At 42.0% G+C, this 20,536-nt stretch overlaps 1 protein-coding gene across 1 annotated transcript in view; it reads left to right on the top strand.

Moving 5' to 3' along the window:
• Positions 1-20,536, top strand: part of GALNT10 (polypeptide N-acetylgalactosaminyltransferase 10) — an 84,472-nt gene that overhangs the window by 51,227 nt on the left and 12,709 nt on the right. Inside the window, exons 5-7 of the mRNA XM_086470916.1 lie at positions 15,436-15,621; positions 17,231-17,414; positions 18,317-18,434. Coding sequence (XP_086327042.1) covers positions 15,436-15,621; positions 17,231-17,414; positions 18,317-18,434 — 488 coding nt within the window. The remainder of the gene's footprint in view (positions 1-15,435; positions 15,622-17,230; positions 17,415-18,316; positions 18,435-20,536) is intronic.

The following is a 20,536-nucleotide window of genomic DNA, read 5'->3' as shown; positions in this document are numbered from 1 at the left end:
AAGAGAGTAAATACTGTGGGGTTATTTTCTGTTTCTCTAACAATCTCTAGTATCAGTGTGCCGGTCCCGTTAAGACTATGATAGCTTATGCTTTTTTCCCCACAAACTTTTTTCTCCTGACCATAAGCATTTCAAAACAATCGTAGGGATTTAGTGTGCAGAAGAACATAGGTTATATTGAAGAGGGAGGCACCCATTCAGCAGCCTTGGAGAATAAGAATTAACCTGCCTGGTGTTGTGTGCCTCTTCCTGCACGCTGCTGAGAACTGCTAAAGACCCACGGGCTGACCTCCTCGGATTAACTTCAGCTATTTCAGGGTGGTCCAAAATAACACCTACCCTTCTGGATAAGCAGAAATCAGAATGCCATACATGTGAATTACGACTTTAGAATTCCTGATCATAAAAATGCTTAGCCTTGGCACTCCTGTGTGGATTTGTGGCTTCACTTTTAATTTCTATAGCTATTCTTTAGTTCTGATCTCAGTTAAATTAAGCCTTTTCATATGCTGGCTTGCAGGGTACTAATTATACCCCTCTGAGCTTCTTGTTACCAGAATGGCCCTAAGTAAACTAAAATGCTTTTTTCATGTATATCAGTTTTCTCTTGGGGACTGTCAGATGTGAAATTTGTTTGCTTTTTGATTATTTAATTACAATGCTGCTCAGTGGTAAGTGGGTTTCATTATATCATAGAAATGGGAGGAGGGGAAGAGAAGTTGAAATGCAGGTCAGTTTGTAACACTGCAGGTTTTTGTATCAGCTTCGATGGCATTTTATTATTGATAGCAGGCAACAAATAACAAGACAGGCAGTTCATGATTCTTCAGGGCCCGCTTCAGTCCCTGGACCTACAACCTCAATCTGGCTGTGGTTCTGAGAAATGGAGCCATTTATTGTGTGTCCGCATTGTACAAAAGGGATTGTTGATCTCCATCTAATTCTTGTAGCTTGGGGACACCTGCTGCGTAAGCTGTCTCTAAGTTTGCATGAACAAACATAACACTGTCCTGTGTCTCTCACTAGATAAATGAACAGCCTTAAGCTGAAGGAACCGAGGGCAGAGGGTGGCATGTTTTCTTTTTGCAGGATGCTTGTCTAAATGTTCTTTGCTTTTCACCTGATAAATATTTGGTAGCTCTGTACAGCAGTGGAACATCAACTATATACTACAGCTGGGTGAAAGGCAGAAGTCAAGCTCTCCTCTCTTCTGTCTGTTTTGGAGAAGAGATCACTTGCTGGTGGAGGCTGGACGGGCACACATACAGAATCACAAACAGTTGAGGTTGGAAAGGATGTCAGGAGATCATCTAACTCAACACCTGCTCAGCTACAGCTGGTTTCTCGAGATCTTACTCAAGTTTTGAAAATCTCTAAGGATGGAGACTCCATAATATCTCTGGGGAACCTGTTCTGCTTTTCAGTCACCTTTACACTGACTTAATTTAAAAAAAAAAAAAAAAAAAAAAAACCACAACAAACCAAAAAATATTCTTATGTTTAAGCAATGTTTCCTCTACTTCAGTTTGTGCCCAAGGACTCCCAGGTCCTCTTATGCAAAGCTCCTTTCCACCAGTCAGTGTTGGCGTATGGAATTACTCCTCCCCAGGTGCAGGAATTTGCATTTCCCTTCGTTGAACTTCGTGAGGTTCCTGTTGGCTCATTTCTCTCGCCTGTCAGAGTCCCTCAAAGTGGCATGTCAGCCATGCCTCCTAGGCTTGTAGCATCTTCAGACCTTTGGAGGAACACTCAGTCCTGTCATCCGGGTCTTGTATGAAGATGTGCAGTGGTGTTAGCCCTGATACTGGCCCCTGGGGTGCACAGCTGCTGACAGTTGAGGCCTCAAGCTTGGCTTTGTGCTGCTGATTACAGCCCTTGGAGCTCAGCTAGTTTTCTGTCCACCTCTCTGTCTGCTTATCTAGCCTGGATTTCATCAGTCTGTCCATGAGGATGTTACTTGAAAGTCAAGATGCCTTTTAGAGGTAAGAAAAACTTAAGAATGAGGGAATCCAAATGTATTGGAAGACTAGACCTGATACAATGGGCTGCACAATCATCCTGTATGCCCCGATGCCCTAGTCCCCTTGTCGTGTCACCAAAAGGTCTAACTGTCTAGGGAACACTAATACCTCTTAAACTAATTTTTTGTGTTTGTGTGTTTATCTGGAACAAACTGGCATCGTGTATTTTTCAGCCCTTCTTTCAGTGTAAAATGTGGTAGGGTTTTTACCTTTTCAGCCTTTGCAGCAGTGGAAAATTTTAAATTATTCAAGACATTGTAAACTTGCTGTGTGCTAGAGGGCTGTGACTTAATTGCTGAATGTCATTTAAAAGAAACATCTTGCTGCATACTTGGGGCTAACTCTGTGCAGAGGAAGATGTACACGCCACACAGGTGGTTCAGAAGTACTTTGGGTATGTCTGATTTTATGGCTTAGCTTGACAGAAATTGGTGATTGAGGGTAAGTGCTTAAATTTCATGTAAAAGTCATGTTTCAGCATTCAGTTATTTGCATATTGACTGACAGCCTGTTCTTACTCACTTTAAGATCACTTTTGTATAAATGACAGTATTTTAGACCAAGTGTTGTCCCTTTTTGAAGAATGAGAACAGCAGCATCAGTCTTCACTAAAGCATGTACTACATGCAAAGCACTGTGTTGGTACACTAATGAAGTTGTGTGTGGCAACACTGAAAATACTGAGGTCTCCAAGCATCAGGATTGTTCTGAAATTGTTAACCCGGCTGGGCTGGCTGCCTCAAGGCATTGTATGTCTGTACAGTAGCAGTACACGAAGACTTAACATCCTTCTTGCAGTAACCAGTCAAAATCTGCACCTGTGACCGGGAGGCAGTAACAGTTTCAGCTGAAGTACTTGAATGTATTTAACCCAGGATGACAATGACGTTTGCAAAGTCAGCCTTCTGGCTTTTAAGATTAAACGTGGTATATGTTAGGGTGTGGTTATCCAAGAGGCATGGGTACTTGGCAGTACTTGATTTCAATGAGAAAATTTTGTTACAAGCAAGGTGTGTGGGATCTCACTTTTCCGTGGGGGGGAGTCTTTAGGGAGGTTCCAAATTTCAGCTTTGTCTCTTTTAAGACTGCCCTGTTCCTTGAGCCTTATTTCAATTTGTGAAAATTACATCTGTTTCGGAGTCCTGAAAATATTTATTTGTTTGGCCATTCTTAAATTTTTCTTATTCTTCCCCTGCTTTCACTCACTTTTTTTCTTAGTTGTGTGTTTTCAGCAGGACTTTGTACAATAAGAATTAGAGCTGCTCTTTGGCGTTTGGGAGACAGTGAAGCATTATGAGCCCAGGCTCTGGCATGTGGCCACTGCTCATCTTTGCGAGGCAGCAAGAGGCTCTTAGGCCTTTTAATAAAAGAGTCTTAGGAGTGTTTTCCCCAGGCAGTGTCATCTCAGCCCTTGGGTTTGACCAGCACCTACTCCTTTGTCCTCTCCCCTTGCGTAGGGCCGGTCAGCTGCCTTTGCTTTGCACTGTTGTGCTGTCTCCACACAGTCCTGTAGCTCGCTTGAACATTTACTGGCAGGGGAGCCTTGGAGCCCATCCATTCACCGAGTGTCAGAGGGAGCCACAACCAAATCCTCTGTTTCCCCTTTAAAGATAAATCCCTGTGACTTTTTAAACTTCTCTTTTTTTATTGCAGTACAAGTAATTCTGAAGGTAGCCATATGGGATAATCTGAATGAAAAACAAATGTGGGTAAGGCTACTTGGCTGAACCACATGCAGCATAATTTGGTCTGAAGGGCAGAAGTCACTAAGTAGTGCACTGAGGGGAGAAGGCAAGGGATGATTAATGTGTCATTTGGTGCAGCATCAGGTACGTAGCAAATACAACTCTGTTCCATTAACCACATCTGCCAGGCCTTAATTGAAAGAAATCATGTTCTTAGTATCTGAAATAGAAAAAGGTTTAATACTTGAATTCTTTTTGATCTTTAAATGGAACAGTAAAGGATTTATGCAGCTAAAGAGATTATCTTTTCATCTTTAGGCACATGCATTGTAAAAGTAATTTTTTTTGCCCTCTTAAATGCGCTAAAGTGCATCTGGTTAGTACATCTCTGAATATGGAGTGACTGTGCTTAGGATGAAGTGGTCACAGTCTGTCTTACTGAATTTTGAATATGATTCTTTTAAAGCTCTTACCTTAACCTATTTAAAAAAAATGAAAAGCCGAGCTGTTCTTAGGCAACTATGCTTTTCCACAACCTTTTCTTAATGTTGCTTTCAAGGTCACTTGTAGAAGTTGTGGCAACTATTGTCTCAAACAACTGATGAAAAGATTATTTTTGTAAATTAAGTCACAGAATAAAGAGGTGTTTTCCTTGCTGTTAGAATTCATTGCAGACCACCTCAGGTCTGTTTAGACTGTTATAAATAACAGCTTTGAAGTAGCTATCAGTGAGATCTCCCCTTGGATAAGTGGGAGAAGGTTGGTTCTTCCAGATGGAGAGACTTGGAAGTCTGAGAAAACAAATGTACTCTTTACTTTCATTAGAATGAAATTCTCTGTCGTGAAACATGATAACTTTGATACCTGTACCTCATTAAATCTCAGGCTCTCGGTGATGCTCTTTGTTGGCCTGGTTGTTCGTTTGGTGGTTTAACACTGCCAGGTCACAAAGTCACAGAGCAGTTTTCAGGCTACAGTCAAGTTCTAAGAACTTTTCTGTTAAAATGCTTCTGATGGAAGCCAATACTGATGTCATTTTTCCATGTAGAAAGTGACTTTGATAAATGTCACTGAATCTGGTAGTGGCACAAATACTACAAAGTGAAATAGTCTTCAAAGTAGTTGTAACCCACAGTCTGGGTGTTTGGTACCCCAACTGCAGTGTGACTTACAACAGGTAGCGCAGCAGAGCATTTGTACTGGTGTGGAAGTGAATTCATGAACTCGCCAGTACTCCGTTCGGTAGTGAGCACCAAATGGGGTGGAGCAGTAGACTAAAACCTGATGCGGATGTCCGATTTTGGCTTATGAAAACAGTAGTTGTTGTTCTCAGTTTCTGGCAGTGTCTTGTGGGTATGGGATACTTAAGGTCTGTCACTAACAACTGTCTAGCTTTGGATCCATAGTGAAGTGTGGATGGGATTTGATTTGATGTTTTTCTTTGAGTATTTATTTTTAATGTGTCTTTAAACCCCGTTTCTGTACTTGTGTGTACCCTTCATAAAGGGATATCTCAAACCTGCATTGTTCATTAAGCAATGGCTAGAGAGTATTAAAAATATGTTCTCCAGTGTTTTAAGGGACCTGAGGGCCCATTGTGGTTGTTTACTTCAGCTTTTTTTTGTGACAGTCTAAATTAACTAACCAGTTTACTTTTCATCATCTTGTATTTATTACTTTAAGATCAGTCACTATGGCTGAAGGATTCTTCTAGAAAGGAGATGAGGTAGCTTAGGTCCAGTTTACTATGACCTCTTTCTCAGCTAATTACCATGTAGTGAAGGATGTCTGGCAAACTAAAGTTTTAAAAAATAAATAATTGAGGAGCAGAGTTTCCATTACAGCTCATTAAATAAATCTAACTGCATTGCCTGCTACTGAGAAACCCTATGCATGTAGCTTCTATTAGTGGAATTTTTGCAGGAAAACAGCTTTAATTTTATTCTCCTCACCTTGAAGTACATGTCCTCATCTGTTAGGAGTTAAAAATCTAGATATCTGCCAGCTGCAGTGCAAATCAGCATTTTAATGCTTTACAGCTGCTTCTGTATAGAAGTTAATTAGAAATGTGATTCAAACACCCTCTGCCAGTACTCATGTAGGGTGTCTATTATTGGTAATCGTAGTGTCCGCTGTTTAATCATGCGGTTTGGGTGGTATTGACAAAGCGATTGTTCCTACATAGGGACTTTGGTAAAGGTGGAAAATTCTTCACTTTGAGAAAATTGGAAGATAATGCTGCTGCAATTTAGAAATAAAAGTGAGTAATCTAGACCACATTCCTCTTCTGTATAGTTTTAATTGAGATTATATTTTCTTAGTAAAGAAATGCCACACATTCTCTTGCTACAGCATCTACTCACAGATGTCATGAGGACCGCTGTTGCCTCTTACACGCAAGTATTACACACTACAGTGGAACACAGTAGTTTGCCATGCTTAATGTTGGAAGCCAAGGCCCAAGATTTAAAAGCAGGGTACCTCCTGCTGTTAGTACTACCCTCTCCCTTCTGTCATCCAGCTATCAGTTGAGAACAATATTGTCCATGAGATGGTTTAGGTTTGGTACCAGCACAACTGTGAACCGTCCTGGATTTGTGCTTCAGGATTTAATAGATTTATTGACCTTTCTGGCAGATGTCACTGACTTATTGTGATAGTTGTGTTTCTTGCCAATAAAGTAAACGAGAGCATTGGGAACTGGTGGTGAAGAAGTCTAGAAGAGTAAAATGTAAGTTTGTAAAACACACTTCTGACATGCCAGAGTTTGTTACTACAAGTCAAATGTGTCTGTGTTTTTTCCTGCAGCTGTACTGCTATTTTTTTCATTTGCCAAATATTTTGTTTTCTGTTCTTTCTCATATAGACAACAAGAAAAACATATTTTCGCTTTGTCATTCATGGTTAATAATGTGTGAGCGTTATTGTAGGAATGAAGGGTTATCAGTTAGTTTTCCAATATTCCATTTGGCTGCAACCCCAAAGCAAAAATTTTGTAGGTCTGCGCTATTAATTTTAGGCTTCATAGTTGTTCTTCCTCACTTAGAAACTTGAGATCAAAGCCTTTGGACTCCAAAGGAATGCATTCCTACCAAATCAAAGCAACTTTCAAGTGGGTTACATCTTGGACCTAATGGCATGTTCTCTAACAAGACAAAAGCCCAAAGTAGGATTTTCTGTTAATTCTTGTGCTCTTTCTGGAATCATTCCTTTTTTGTTGGTTTGCACTGAGCAAATACTTTCAGGCCAAGAAGTTCTTTGTACATGAATACTGCTGATAAAGGCAAAGCTGAATCTCTGAGGACTGGTTTGTTTTGGGCTGGGTTGTTTTTTTTTTTTTCTCCCCCCCACCCCCCCACCCCCCCGCCCAACTCAATGACTTTTAAGGCTTTAATCTTACAGCTTTGATATGTTCCAAAGTGTTTCAGCATGAAACATCTTAACACTTCATCTGCCTGCATCTCCAAATGATGGCAAGTTTTGTCTTGCTGTCAATCATAGGCTTTAGGTTTGTGTCGTGATGTGCTATCCAGTACGTCACCATCAATAGTGAGTGTGTAACAACATGCTCACCAGAAGTAGATGCAGCAAACCCCAAGCACAGCAGCTTGTTCTGACTCAGCCCTTGTGCACCTGTTCTGTTCTGAAGCCTGCGGGCTGCAGAGGAGTCGTGTTCAATTGAGTTTGTTCTGTCCTGTGAGCAAACTTCTGAAATGCTTTTGCACCCCTGCTTGTCTCTCCAGTGCTTAGAAAGCAGTCAATGATGTAGATTAAAGGCAATGAAAGACTAATCTGGTCTGTCTCAATTGTTAACTCTGCTGCAGAAAGCGGAGTATAAATTTGCAAGATCCTGAACCGCTGTGTGGTGCGTGTATTAGCCTCGGATAGCTGGAAGTGGTGATGCCGTTGGTATCATGGCTTGTCTTAATGTTTTTCGATGTTTTCACCTGCCCATACAGCGTTTATCAATGTAGTAGAAGAGTGTTAGCATTGAGCAGGAGTGCAGACGTTCCCTTGGTTAAACAACTGGATAATCAAAAACACTTATTTGGCCTTAAGATGAGGGCACAGATTCCCTGGGTTGAAGGCAGTATTTGGGACAGTAATGCCCTTGCTGCTAGTCACCATGGCTACATCAAACCTGAGCTGAATATTAAGTGTGCTGCAAGGAGCTCACTTCTGTTTCAGCGGCTACAGAGGCTACATAGGCCAAAACTTGCAGCTATCTAGTTTGTCTGTCAGCAAAGCAGTCTCTCTCTTAAAAGCAATCCTCAGGGAAATGACAGAGAGTCACAAAATCACCTCTTTAGATCAAATATAGTCAACTAAAGAGGAATAAACCTAAGTGGGTACTTTAATCTTGACATATATTTAATGAAATGGGAAGGGAGAAAAGTAAACTAATGAGAATGACTCTTTCCCCTGGGAAAGATGGGTTATGGCACAGGAGGAAAAACTGATATTGTGGATCAACCAGGGAGTCAGTATGCAGGACATGAGACCTAGTGCATACACCACAAGTTGGCTTTACAGCTCCTAACAAAAGATGCTTAAACCTTTCAGCATGAAGGAAGGGTGAGTAAATGGATTTTTCTGCATTCCCTCAGGAAGAAACAGTTGAAATAGACTTCCTTTACAAATGAAACTTTCCTGAGAGATTAAGAGGTTATGCTGTAGCTAAGATGATTATTCCCTGTGTATTTCCCTGCTTAGAAACGCAGCCTACTAAACTTTCCCTAGGCTCTGGGTGTATTTATATGCTAATGCAAGTAAATGTGAATTTTCTCATTTTAAGAGAGAATGCACCTTTGCCTGTGCATTCAGTACTGGTATCTCCTGAAGCCATAACTGAGCAGGGTTTGGATGTCTGCTGTAGGGTAGAGGAAGCTATGAGAAAGTTCCCTTTGCGAATTCAGGAAGTAATTGATGATACAGGCGAGACAGCAGAAGCTTACACACTTGAGTTTATCGGAGTGCACAGCACAGGCTCACAAGTGCTCTTTGCCCCAGCAGCTTGCAGTCTGGTTTATTCCTTAGGCCCCACGCTTCCGCTTCTGTGTACTTTATTGTACCTGAAATGGAAGCTTGGTTTTAAAACATTTAGAAAGAGAACAAAGTCTGTTGACTTTGATTTCCAGAAACCTAACTCTTTTAATCCTTGTTACAATCTAAACGGTGATGGCTGCTGTATTAGCAAGTGCGGTGGTATGCTTTCAGCTATTGTCCCATGCACAGAAACCATTTTTTTTCCACCAGTTTTTTTTACAGGTGTGCCGAGACCCAATGCTGATGCAGAATGGGCAGTGGAAACTGGGCCTCCTCCCCTTTAAGAGGCTACGACAGAATTGTAATCAGCGAAGCAACAGATACTAATTTTCTCCTTTTCCAGGCCTCCTCCTCTTTGTTTGTAAGAAGATTCAGCTTGGAAAGCTGTGATCAGCTTAATCAGTTTGCTATTATTGGGACTGGTGTTCATAGTACAATTTATTAAATCAGTTTATTATGTTCCCAACCAACTTCAGTGATCAGAATGTGGAAACATTGAAGGAAAATTAAAACTAGTGTAAGTGCTGCCTGTTTGGATAACAGAACATTTTGCTATTTAAAAGGATTACTCATCTGCACCAAAACAGGGAGAGAAGTTAATTTTGATGATGTAGAGCTTTCTATTTCAGGGAGGCCTGGCTTGCACATTGTGATGGATTCATGAAGAAGTATAATTCATTCTTAAATTGTTAAACAGCACGTTAGGGCCAAGTATCTAAGTAAAGATGAATGGATTCGTTTGTAATCTTAAACAAGCCCCTCTCTGTGTGGGAGGGTGAGGACGGGAGGCTGGGATAACCTGTAAAGGAATGCCAGCTGAACAGTTGCACTTCGGGTTTCGGTGGTTGGAAAGTAGCCAAAATAACCTGCAGGGAAGGGAAACCAGCCCTGTCTGCTTAAAAGGGAATTCTGCAGGTCCTCCAGTCCTCTCCTCCTGTGCGCTTCAGCGGGGAGCGGGGGGAAGTTCCCTGGATTTCCAGAGTGTAATGGTTCTCCTGCCTTCATCTTTAACCTTCTGACTGTGAACTGAAGCAAAGCGCCTCGGCAGGAGGCACGGTACTGTAGGGCAGAGGGAACTTTGGTTTCACCAGTGGCGTCCAAGTCATGCGGGAAGGTGTCTGGGAACATTTCTGACTTCTGCAGTGCTGCTCACTGTGGATTGAGTTGATGGTATTCATATGAGCAAGGGCACTAAAGCTGCGGATGTGCTGTGCAGTGTAAAATTCAGAAACCAAAGCTGATATGGTCTAAAGTAACACATGAACCATGAAACGTTGCGCTAGTAGGACAGGGGAAGTATTTGCCTTATAAGTCTTTCTCTAGACATAAATCTGTATTATATTTTCAAGTCCTGACTGATGCTTAAAATGAGTTAATTTTTTTTCTGTAGCAAATGTTGATGCTCCCTTCCCTGCCAAATACTGCAGGGATGTTATAGGGACATATATAAGTCATTATGCCAACCATATAATTGACAAACAAACTGCTTTGAGTCCCAAAAGCTTTACCCTGTCCTCCTCTGCAGAGGACAGTTTGCCTGAGTGAAAGTAAAGGGTTTGCTTGCAGCTCCTTTGAGTTCAAGCATCTGTGAAAATAAAGGTTTCATGGGATGGGACTAAAAAAATCTGCTCTTTGCAGCCTTGGAATCAATTAATGAGCTTGACAACTCAGAGGCCTGAGCAATGGCCACATTATTCAAAACATTCAACTTGAATCCTTCGAAGTACAGAAAGCAAATGTGTGTTGAGCTCTCTCGGTTGCAGCTGCCCAGGATTCGCTGCAGTCGGAGGTGGAGGTCTTCTTAATCATCTGAGCTCTGCAGAGTCTCAAAGTGCCACCAGACCATGAGTCTGCTCTGAGAGAGTAGATTTCCTCAAAGCAATACCTGTCTTTGTCTCGGGAGAGAATGACCTGAGTTGTCAGCTCCATGTCTTTCAAGCAGCATCTCCTGCTTAAAACCGAAACAAACAGTCAAGAACTCAGCAGCCCTGATGCAACTGCTTTTCTTTAACTCTGCCAACCGACTGGGAAGCAGCCTAGCACGTTTGCCTAGTGAGGGAGGTATGCGCTAGCTGCACATAGCCGTGGCTTTTGTAGGTGTCGCTGGGGAAGGTAACCACCCCATCTGCAATTATATCTAAGCAGGTGCTTCAGGTCTTGGTGTGCGATTTGGGGGAGGGAAATGGGCACAAGACAGGCCAGGCTCCATGTGGCCTGCTGCTGACTGGAAAACTGAGCTGCGTGAGCTCAAGAAAAAGAGGTTCCTTTGTACTGCAGAGCAGCTCCTGAGGCAAATAGCTGTTGAGCTTAAAGTACGAAGGCAAGGTGATATAAACTTGAGAATTGCTGGATCTCATCCACTGATGTTTGTGGGAAAATTACTTTGGTTGGAGCCAAGTCAATTCAAAATAGGCAACAAACCTACTGATGATGTTGCATAAGCCTCTGTGAAAACCTGTCAGAGCCAATGGGATGTGGAAGTGACAGGGAGGATCCAGACACTGCTGAGTGGAGACAGGTTTGCTGTGAGGGGATGTACTGAGTTAACTTCTGCTTTGACTTGAACGGTTGAGTCCCATGGACCCTGCAACTGCAGTGCTATTTAAGCTCTTCAGGTCCTGTAGATCCATGTGTAAGTTGCCTTGTTTCGCATACATTTGCATCATTTAAGCTGTAAAAAACCTAATCATTGGGCTCCTCTGTCCTCCTCTGGCTTCTGCATACGTCTGTTTTTGAAGTGGTAACACTTCTTAGGTGCCTGTTCGATTGGCAGACGTGCAGTGGCTGGAATGAAAACTCAACTGGACGTAAGACATTCCTATCTTTCAAAGTCTTTGCCATGCTACAGGTGGTCACCAGACTAGTGGCATCTGAGGGCAGCTCTGCTTGGACGGTGAGGCCAGAAGGAAGAAGTGCAGTAAGACCACCACAGGAATTTGACTGGGGGGTGGGGCAAATCTTCTTTTAGAAAGCTTTGGGACTGCTTACGTTAGGCAGGCCTGCTGTTGAAGTGTCTCCGTTATCTTCACACAGTTTTATTTACAGCTCAAAATAAAGGAAGTAGTAGTTCTTGACTGGTACTGTTAACATATACACTGTATATCAAGTTTATTGCAAAGTCTGTTAGCAAGCTACCAGCCTAGTTTTTAATCTGGAGATAATTTTATTCTCATTTGTATGTTTGGGCTGTATTACTTTGCCCAGCGTAGGCGCAGCCACTGGAATCCATCCAGTTCACCGAACAACTTTCATTAAAGAAAATTGCCCTTGTAATAAAAATTACTCAGTGTGACAAGATTCCATGATATATTTTTTTAAAGCCTCATAAAATTTTGTAGCAGTTAATGCCACTTGTTTGGGTTTTTTGAGATTTTTGTTTTAAAAGCAAAAATTGACATAATTGTGACAATATTTATAATAGAATGAAATAAATATTTTCTGTTTGGGCATATAGAGGGCAAGCTGGGCAGCACGAATAGCATGGGGATAAGGAAATAAGAAAACCTTGTCTTTGAAAAGTACATTTTATTGTGTTTTGTATGTTGTTCGTGAGGTCCCTTGAAAGTCTGAGACTCTTTAGTAAGGGAAAGTAGACACGATAAAATCTGCTCACTTGCAGTTTGTGAGTCTTAACCTCACAAAACACAATGATCAAGGATAGATTTTTCTGCAGCAATTGAGAGCAGCTTGTCTGAGCATCATCCCCCCTGGCTACGAGGACAGCACTCGGTATGTGCGTCACCTGCGTCAGTGAGAATACGTGGGTGCTGATGAAGTACCTGTAGCTTTTCCTGGCCTCTTCCAGCCGCCAGAGAGATGATTCCTAATGTGTGAGACATTTCTTCCCAGTGTGGCATAGAGCAGGCTACTGGCTGCAAGCATTAAACGCTTTGGTATTGTTTTTACTACGGAAACATAGTAAAGAAGTGCTAGAGAACCAAACCTAGCGTTTTATGGGAAGTCAGTGGATTAGACTTAGCTCTTTGCAGACTACTTGCCTGAGAAAACTCTGTGGCTTCTATGCCTCCTATTCTCCTGTTACACTATAAAAATGGGGAAATCTTTTGGTTCTTAATTGCTTGTTCATTAATAGATCTAAATCAACCTGTCTTCAGTTAGCCTGTAGCAGAGCAGCCACGATTATCGCTGCAGATATGGCCAACTCCAGTGACTTTTTGTTCACTTGCTGGTGTGTGTGTCTTCCTATGTGAGACAGATCCAAAACCACACCAGTGTTTCCTGGTAGCAGGCTCAGCTGTGCCGTGCTCGTACCCCTGGAGGAATCGGGCTGCCTTTCAGGTGTTGCCACAGATGAAGTTGCACAAAAAACCAGGACAGTTCAGGAAGGTATGTGATGCTGAAACACAAAATGACTGGCACACAGGTGGAAGACAAACCTCTCTGATCTTTCACAATCTCATTTTCTTGTTCCTACCATAATAGAGTTGCAGAAAGTCTGTATATATTTTCCATTGTTTTGGAGCTTTGGATTTTTTAAGACTTTCCAGTGTTTTGTAGGTTTGGTTTAGATAAGGTAAATATTGTGGGGTCTGAGCTTCCAAGTGCTACAGTATCTGTAGGCTACTGTTAGGGGAGCCGGACCCAGAGCTTCTGTATGATGGTTACCTCCTGTATTATAATGAGCACCAGTGGCCACTCTCATGTTTATCTTCTCTTGGGTAGATTAACTAAGGTGAACCTCCTGGCTTGGGCTTAGCTGATTTATGCTTGAAGTGAGGATTGTTTGTTCTCTTTCCTGATGAACTAATCTTTTATGATAAACTAACACTGGCAAGGGATGAGCTGTGATGTTAAACAGCGGTGGTGGCAGCTTTTCTTTTGGCTTTTTAAGTCTACCCACTGCCTCAGGAGGAAGGCAGCTGCACTAATAATATATCTAGTCTCTATGGAAGGCCCTTATTTGAAAAATCTGTAATTGAGTGGACAACATTTCTGGTTGCTTGAGAGGATCTATTCAGAAGGGACTTGAAAAGGATAAGGGAAAAGCATGCTAGGCAGCAAGAAGTACTAAGGGCTCTGTTGAGCAGGGAAACCTATGTAGATATTGTGAGACAATTAGACTTGTCAGGCAAAACACTAAAATGCATTTGTGAGCAAAAGATCCTGGGGAATGTTAAATAAACCTTTGTAAAGGGCAAAGAGCTTGCTATGAATACCTCAAAAGCAAAGATGTTGATTTGGGTGATCTTTGAAGGAAGGAAGATGATGGCAGCTTTAAAGAGAAGGTGCAGAAAAGGTGTGTCAGTCACTGAGATTTTGCCCATTTTCTTCCTCCAGTAGCTAAAACTCTGAAGCACAATTGCTGGGTCAGCACCATGGGGGAGAACTCATAACTGAGTTAAGTTTATTTCCCCCTTTGCTCTTTTTAGAGAGCTGTTCCAGTACCCAGCTTCCCTGGTGCCCTGTTCGGGGCGCTTTCACACTGTTTGCCTTTTCAGCCCCTGCCTTTCATTCCTGCTTTGGAAGCGAAGGAAGGCTCTGCTATACAGAATGGAGTGGATCTGTTCCCTATAGTCAAGGCAAATAAACCTGTGAGGTTATTTGTATTTGAATGATTGCCTCTATTCAAGTTTTGTTGTGTGAGATTTTAAGGTTAGTTAATTGCTTAGATTGGACAAACTAGCTTTTGCCTAGCGAGGTTTCCTTGATGGGTTGCTGATGGCGGTGGATAGTATGGTGCATTAATGAGCAGTTCCTGGCACGCTGTGAATGGGCTTTGCTGTCAAGTAAGTCAAAACTTCAGTTGCCTAAAGATCAACCCATTAGTGATTAGGCCAGCGTCAGCCCTCGGCCTATTTTTAGGTTTTTCTTTGGTGCTTCACTCTTTGATGTAAAGACAGCTGTGTGCCCCTCACTCTTTATGTAGACCAAGCTTTTTATTTCCCCATCGAAACAAGTTGTCCATTGTTTTGATCGCTCAGTAATCTTTTCTGCAGCTCTTCTGTTTGAATTCGTGTTCATCGTGGTGACTGCAAGTGTCTGTGCTAATTCAGATGTGGCTCCGGTCCATATTCAGTAGCTTAAATATTTCCATATTGTAATGCAAATATCTTCTCTGATAAGCATTGCCATAGCCATCCAAATATATCCAGCAGCTATGCTTGCCTTGCTGGCTTGGAGGGGTGTCTGACTTGGCTTTTTGCGGGTTTTTATTTATGCATGAGTGGATGGCCGTATTGTGTGTCTTGAAGAAACCAAACACAACTTAAATGCACTGAGTGCAGTTTACTTCTGAAAGTAAATTGTCCTCTGTCTCTTCTAAGGTATATTGGCTTTCCACAAAAGTGTCTGAGAACGCCTGCTCTGATAAAGTTCTACCAGACATCTGCCAGCTGGCTTTTTATTCCTTTTCCTCTTCCTCTTCTGCTTGCTTTCTCATTCTGCACATCTCCATCTTCTCCTAGTTCATTTTGTTTTGTGTTTGGTTTGGTTTTTTTTTTTAGATTGCTTCTAAGGTTCTGGAGCATCTTCAGAAGTCTTGGTTAAGCAATAATGTTTAAACCCTGGATTTAAAAGAAATTATTTTTACTTCCTTTTTTACTGTCACTGCATTTGTTAACTCTTCAGGACATACTTCCAAAGACATCTCTTGCTGATAAAGAAGGAACTGCGTTTTTAAGAAATTTGTCGTTACAGTGTTTGAATTTCTCATTTTCATACAGAACACCTGAAGAAACGCCTGGAAGATTACATGGCCCAGTTCCCAAATGTAAGAATCCTCCGAACCAAAAAGAGAGAAGGGCTGATAAGAACTCGAATGCTGGGGGCCTCTGTGGCGATAGGGGATGTCATCACCTTCTTGGACTCCCATTGCGAGGCCAATGTGAACTGGCTGCCACCCCTGTTAGGTAAGCATGCGGCGCTGTGTGTGGCTGAAGACTGAACTGCTAAAGAGCTGGCAACAGATGTTGGTGTTGAATTTGTTTTATTGCCACCTGCTGCTCTCCTCTCATGCTGCAAGGGGACAAAAGGAAGATGAAGTATCTTAAAAGGGAAAACAAATAAACAAAAAAACCAACCACAAGACTCAGGTGAATTGTTGGCAACTTGTAGCCTTTAACATAAGGGTTTTTTTCTGTTCTAAAGTCCTGCACTGTACAATAACCCTATCATATGCTTTGCTCAATTAAAAAGCAGAGATCATATTCTTCTGTTTCCTCACTAAATGAAATCTTAAATAATTGACAGCTTCCTAGACGAGTGCTTGCAGAGAGGAATGGCTTTATGATACAGTAAAGATCTTTACACACAGTTTTTAAGTGGCTTTTAGGGTTTTTTTCTCATATATAACCATAGCGAACTTTGTATCTGCAAGCCTGTGGAAAATACTTCTTGTGAATGACAGCTGCTGGTATGTATTTGTAGAACATGTGCAGTCCTTTCCAAGGCAGTGCTTCGTCTTTAAGGAGGCATCAGTTTTACAATGTCAGTTCTTTTCAAGTATGACTAATTGAAAGGACAGTGCCTTCTGTTTCTGGTACCTGTATGCCTCTGGCCAGTGCCAAACTCCTATTGCAAGTGACCTGTCAAAGCTGTCTCTGAGGTGTGACTTTGTCAAATAAACTGGCAACAACAGTCAAGCCGAGGTTTAAGAAAAACTCATCAGATTGTCAGCAGGATTGTTGGATAGGAATGGTGTTGCTTTCACTACAGTTTGTATGTGGTAATAGTGTAAAACATTTGCAGCTTCATGAGCCCTGGGGAGGGAGGACAGAATTAGCTCAAATGCCACTTAAATGAGAACATGTAGATTATGCTTTAATTTTAAAGCATGGAAAGGATTTCTGTTAGATGTGCATTGGAAGCTGAAACATCATTTGTCGCCTCTGCTCTGAAAGTTAACTTCCAACAAGAGACCATCTCAGTAATAAAGTATTTAAGAAGTTCCAGATGTTTATGCTGAAATTAATCCTGTCTTGTATTATTTGGTTGGAAGAAAAGGTTGAGGGAAGGAGGTACACTTGCATTTCTTGAGCCTGCAGAGAGTAGTTATGCCATTAGTCTGAATTGCTTCCTGCCAGATTCTGGCGTAGCAATTAAAGCTAGGTGGTACACTGGGTTATTGCCCTGGCTTTGAATCAGTGCAGAAAGGGTTCACCTCCCGGTCGCTCGTTAAAATGAGGGCTGTTCGCTAAGTGCAGCATCGTCTGGTTTTCGGCTGGCGGTTTGGGATCTGTGGTAGCGTGGCTGTGTCTTCAGTTCTGCTTCGGGGTGATGGTCACTGTAGCACGAGTGCCTGGTGTGTTTATCTCAATAGTTCTAGCTTGACTATCTCAATTATTGCAGAAATACCAGATAAATTGATATAAATTGGAGCATCTGCCCAAAAGAGAATGAACGGGAAGAAAGCTGTACCGTTCTTGGACAACTTCATATTTTGATGCTCTTTTTTTTGTAATTTCATGGTCAAAGGAACCAGCTGGTGCAGGTTTTCTAACATGTTTCTCCAATCTTCAGATCGCATTGCCCGAAACCGCAAGACTATCGTTTGCCCTATGATTGATGTTATTGATCATGACCACTTTGGATATGAGACTCAGGCTGGAGACGCAATGCGAGGTGCATTTGACTGGGAGATGTATTACAAGAGGATCCCTATTCCTCCTGAGTTACAGAAACTTGATCCCAGTGATCCCTTTGAGTAAGTTACTGAAATGCAGTGTGCTAAGAGCTGGCTAACAAAGTAACACCCTGTTACAGGGTTGATTTACACCTCAGTGTAGTGAAAGTCAGAAGCTGGTGTTAAGCTACTTGCTTTTTGGCAGCTGCTTGCTTTGTTGGTTTAAAAGAAATGCATTGTGTAGTAGCTATGAACACTGTCCTTTTCACTGCTATTTTTTGCCACCTTAATTCCTGCAGAAGTTAACATTTCATTTAAAACTGTAATGTGTAACATTTAATGTGGTCATTTATTACTGAGATCTTTCAAACTTAACTTAGTATCCCTAATGCTCTGCCAAAAACAACAAACCAATGGCGGCTGGTATGTCATTTCCAGGTGGGGGAAGAAGAAAACCTAGCAGAATAATTACAGCAATTTTGATGATTGCAGTGCATTGCAGAAGTAAATCTGTGATCAAGTTATGTTCTGCTGTTGCTGTGCTTGCCAACATTGAGACAGTTCTGCTGTCCTTCTGCAGTGTTCAAAAAAAAAACCAAACCCACAACCCCAACAAAACACTTTTTGAGGTCAAGCTCAATGACTTGATCGTACTACTGAGACGGAGCACCACATGTGCAGCACATGGGTCTTTCTGGGAGAGGCTATGACCTGTCACTTAATGGTCAACTCTTCTGCCTGTTTGGAGGAGAGGCATTGACTGGTTCTGAAGGGAGCCTGGTCTGGTCCTCCTCATTTGCAAGGGGGAAATGAGTAGATAATGCAAAACCAACCATTTGATGTTCCAACAGGGCTGCTGAGGCACCCAGAACATTGGCTGGTAAAAAGAATATTTGTCAAATCTTGCTTTGTTTTTCAAATGTTGAGCTAGAGATCTGTATCTCTGAATGTGTTTGTAATATGGAGTCTGGTTTTTCCTTAAGGTCTCCTGTAATGGCTGGAGGACTGTTTGCAGTCGATAGAAAGTGGTTCTGGGAGCTGGGAGGGTATGATGCAGGTCTGGAGATATGGGGAGGAGAGCAGTATGAAATATCCTTTAAGGTGAGCTATGTTCTCTGGAAATTACTTTTGTTTTGAAAAGTAAGAATTGTCCTGAGGTGCAGAATGTGAATGATCTATCTTGTACTTGCTTTTGCGTGTGACTAAAGGTGAAAGAGCTGGGAGTAGTACGATAGTACACAGCAGAAACAGTGATGATGTGACCAGTCATTTGTGAGGGTCAGTTCTGGGGCATAATTAGCTGGGTTGTCCCCCCCCATTCTGTGTCACACCTTCAGGTGCATGCGCTCTTTGCAGCAAGGGTAAAGTCAGCTTGTGTGGAGCTCGCTCTGACTGTTAGGCTGCTTAGTACTGGCAAGATGATGAAATACTCTCCTTGAGGGAAGGAGGATTCAGGCAGTTCAGTCTTTGCCCAGTTGGGTACCTCAGTCCTGAGCTTGGGTTCCCAGAGATGAGAGTAACTTACTGTCTGTAGTCAATCCATCTGACTCCTGGCTGCAAGGAACTGCGACTATTAATTACCCTGTAAGAAATCCTCAACAATCAGAATAATAACGCTGTTGCTGGCAATGACTTCAGATCATTATCTGTCTGGCTTGGGGACAGTTCTGTTATTTACTGAATGACCAAGCTGTTCAGTTAAGGGCTTTAAAATAAGATTAGCCAGCTAACCAAAAATGCTTGCTAGTAGTAACAAATCGCTGTGACCCACAAAGACCACTGGTGCCCGTGTTGTCTTGGAGTATGGCACTCTGAAATCCATTCTAGGAAACCCACTGGAATGTCTCAGACTACTGAAGACAGTTGCTAGTCTTTTCTTCAGTGGAGGGAGTCCTTTCCGTAGCTTGGAGCAAATTGAGTAAAGATTTCTACGTTAAACTCTGTTTGGGCCACCATGTGGTTTCTCTTTCAGAGGTTGAATATATAATCTTACAGGTGTCTGGAAGCCACTGAACGAAGCTAATTGACCTCAGCACGGAGCTGGAAGATGGTGGCGATGCTAGCATAGTGCACAGTTTATCTTCAGCAGCTAAAATTCCTCATGTCTCCACTGACAAACAAGTCAAGACTGATCTCTTACAATACAGATTGCTGATTCTCAATACCTCTGTGCAATTCAAAGGCATATGAAATTACGTTCAGCAAGCCATATTACCTTACAAACACACCGTGTGCTGCTGTACGGCAAACAATGGAAGAAGAGACATTGTTTTCAAGACAATGTATTTTCTTCCATTGTTTGCTCACAAAAAAACCTTATTAATAAAGTCATGTTGGAGGTCCCTTGTCCTCTGTAGTGGTAGCAGGAAGGGAGGGGCAGGGGACCCCCTCTTTGGAGTTGTCATTGCAGTTGGAACTGTTTGTTCTTTGTGTTGCATGTAATGAAATTGTGTGACAACGTCATTCTCTGCAGGAGGGGCAGTGGCAGTATTCAGCTGCTTTTGCTTGGCCCTTTTTGAAAATGCTGGGTTCCAAGAGTGATGACAGTGGCTGGGCAAGCCCGTTGTCTCTAATGCCCCAGCAGACGGTCACACGGCTTGATCTGCAGGGAATAAGGCTACTTCATTCATCTGTTTGCTTATCCTCTATGAAACACACTGTGTTTTATTTCAGTCTAAAGATGGTAATTTATGGAGGGATAAATTTGCTTTAATCAATCTCTGCAGAGACCCCCTTTTTTCTTTCATTGTGCAACAGAAAAATGAAGTTTTAACTGAAAGAGGCTCAGTGTATTTCAGAAATTAAGATAAATTGATACATTCATCTGTGGCTGATAGATTTAATAATTTTGCTGGAATTGCAAGAATAGAAGGTTTGTTCATAGAATTTATGAATCTCTGACATTTCCTGGCGAGCTTAGACTACGTTTTTACCTTTAGAAGCAGACTGAGATTTTAGTTGTAGTTAAAGGGGCACCATCAAGTAATTTAAAGCTCTGGGTTTAGACGTGGGGTACCTGCTTTCACATTATTTATTATCTAACGGGAATTCAGATTCTAAGTTTGCCAAATTTGCAGCCCGACTTTAAGAAAGAATCCATTCCCGTGCCTGGAAGTTGTGGATGCCAGTACTCTTTTGTACTGCTGGTCTTTGATCCATTGCATCAGATGTGGCCTTCTCTAGCCTGACCAGGAGTACTTTTC

This window comes from Leptosomus discolor, chromosome 10, assembly GCF_034619465.1.
Source record: "Leptosomus discolor isolate bLepDis1 chromosome 10, bLepDis1.hap2, whole genome shotgun sequence".
In the NCBI taxonomy this organism is placed as follows: Eukaryota; Metazoa; Chordata; class Aves; order Leptosomiformes; family Leptosomidae; genus Leptosomus; species Leptosomus discolor.
This window is presented reverse-complemented; position numbering and strand designations above follow the sequence as displayed.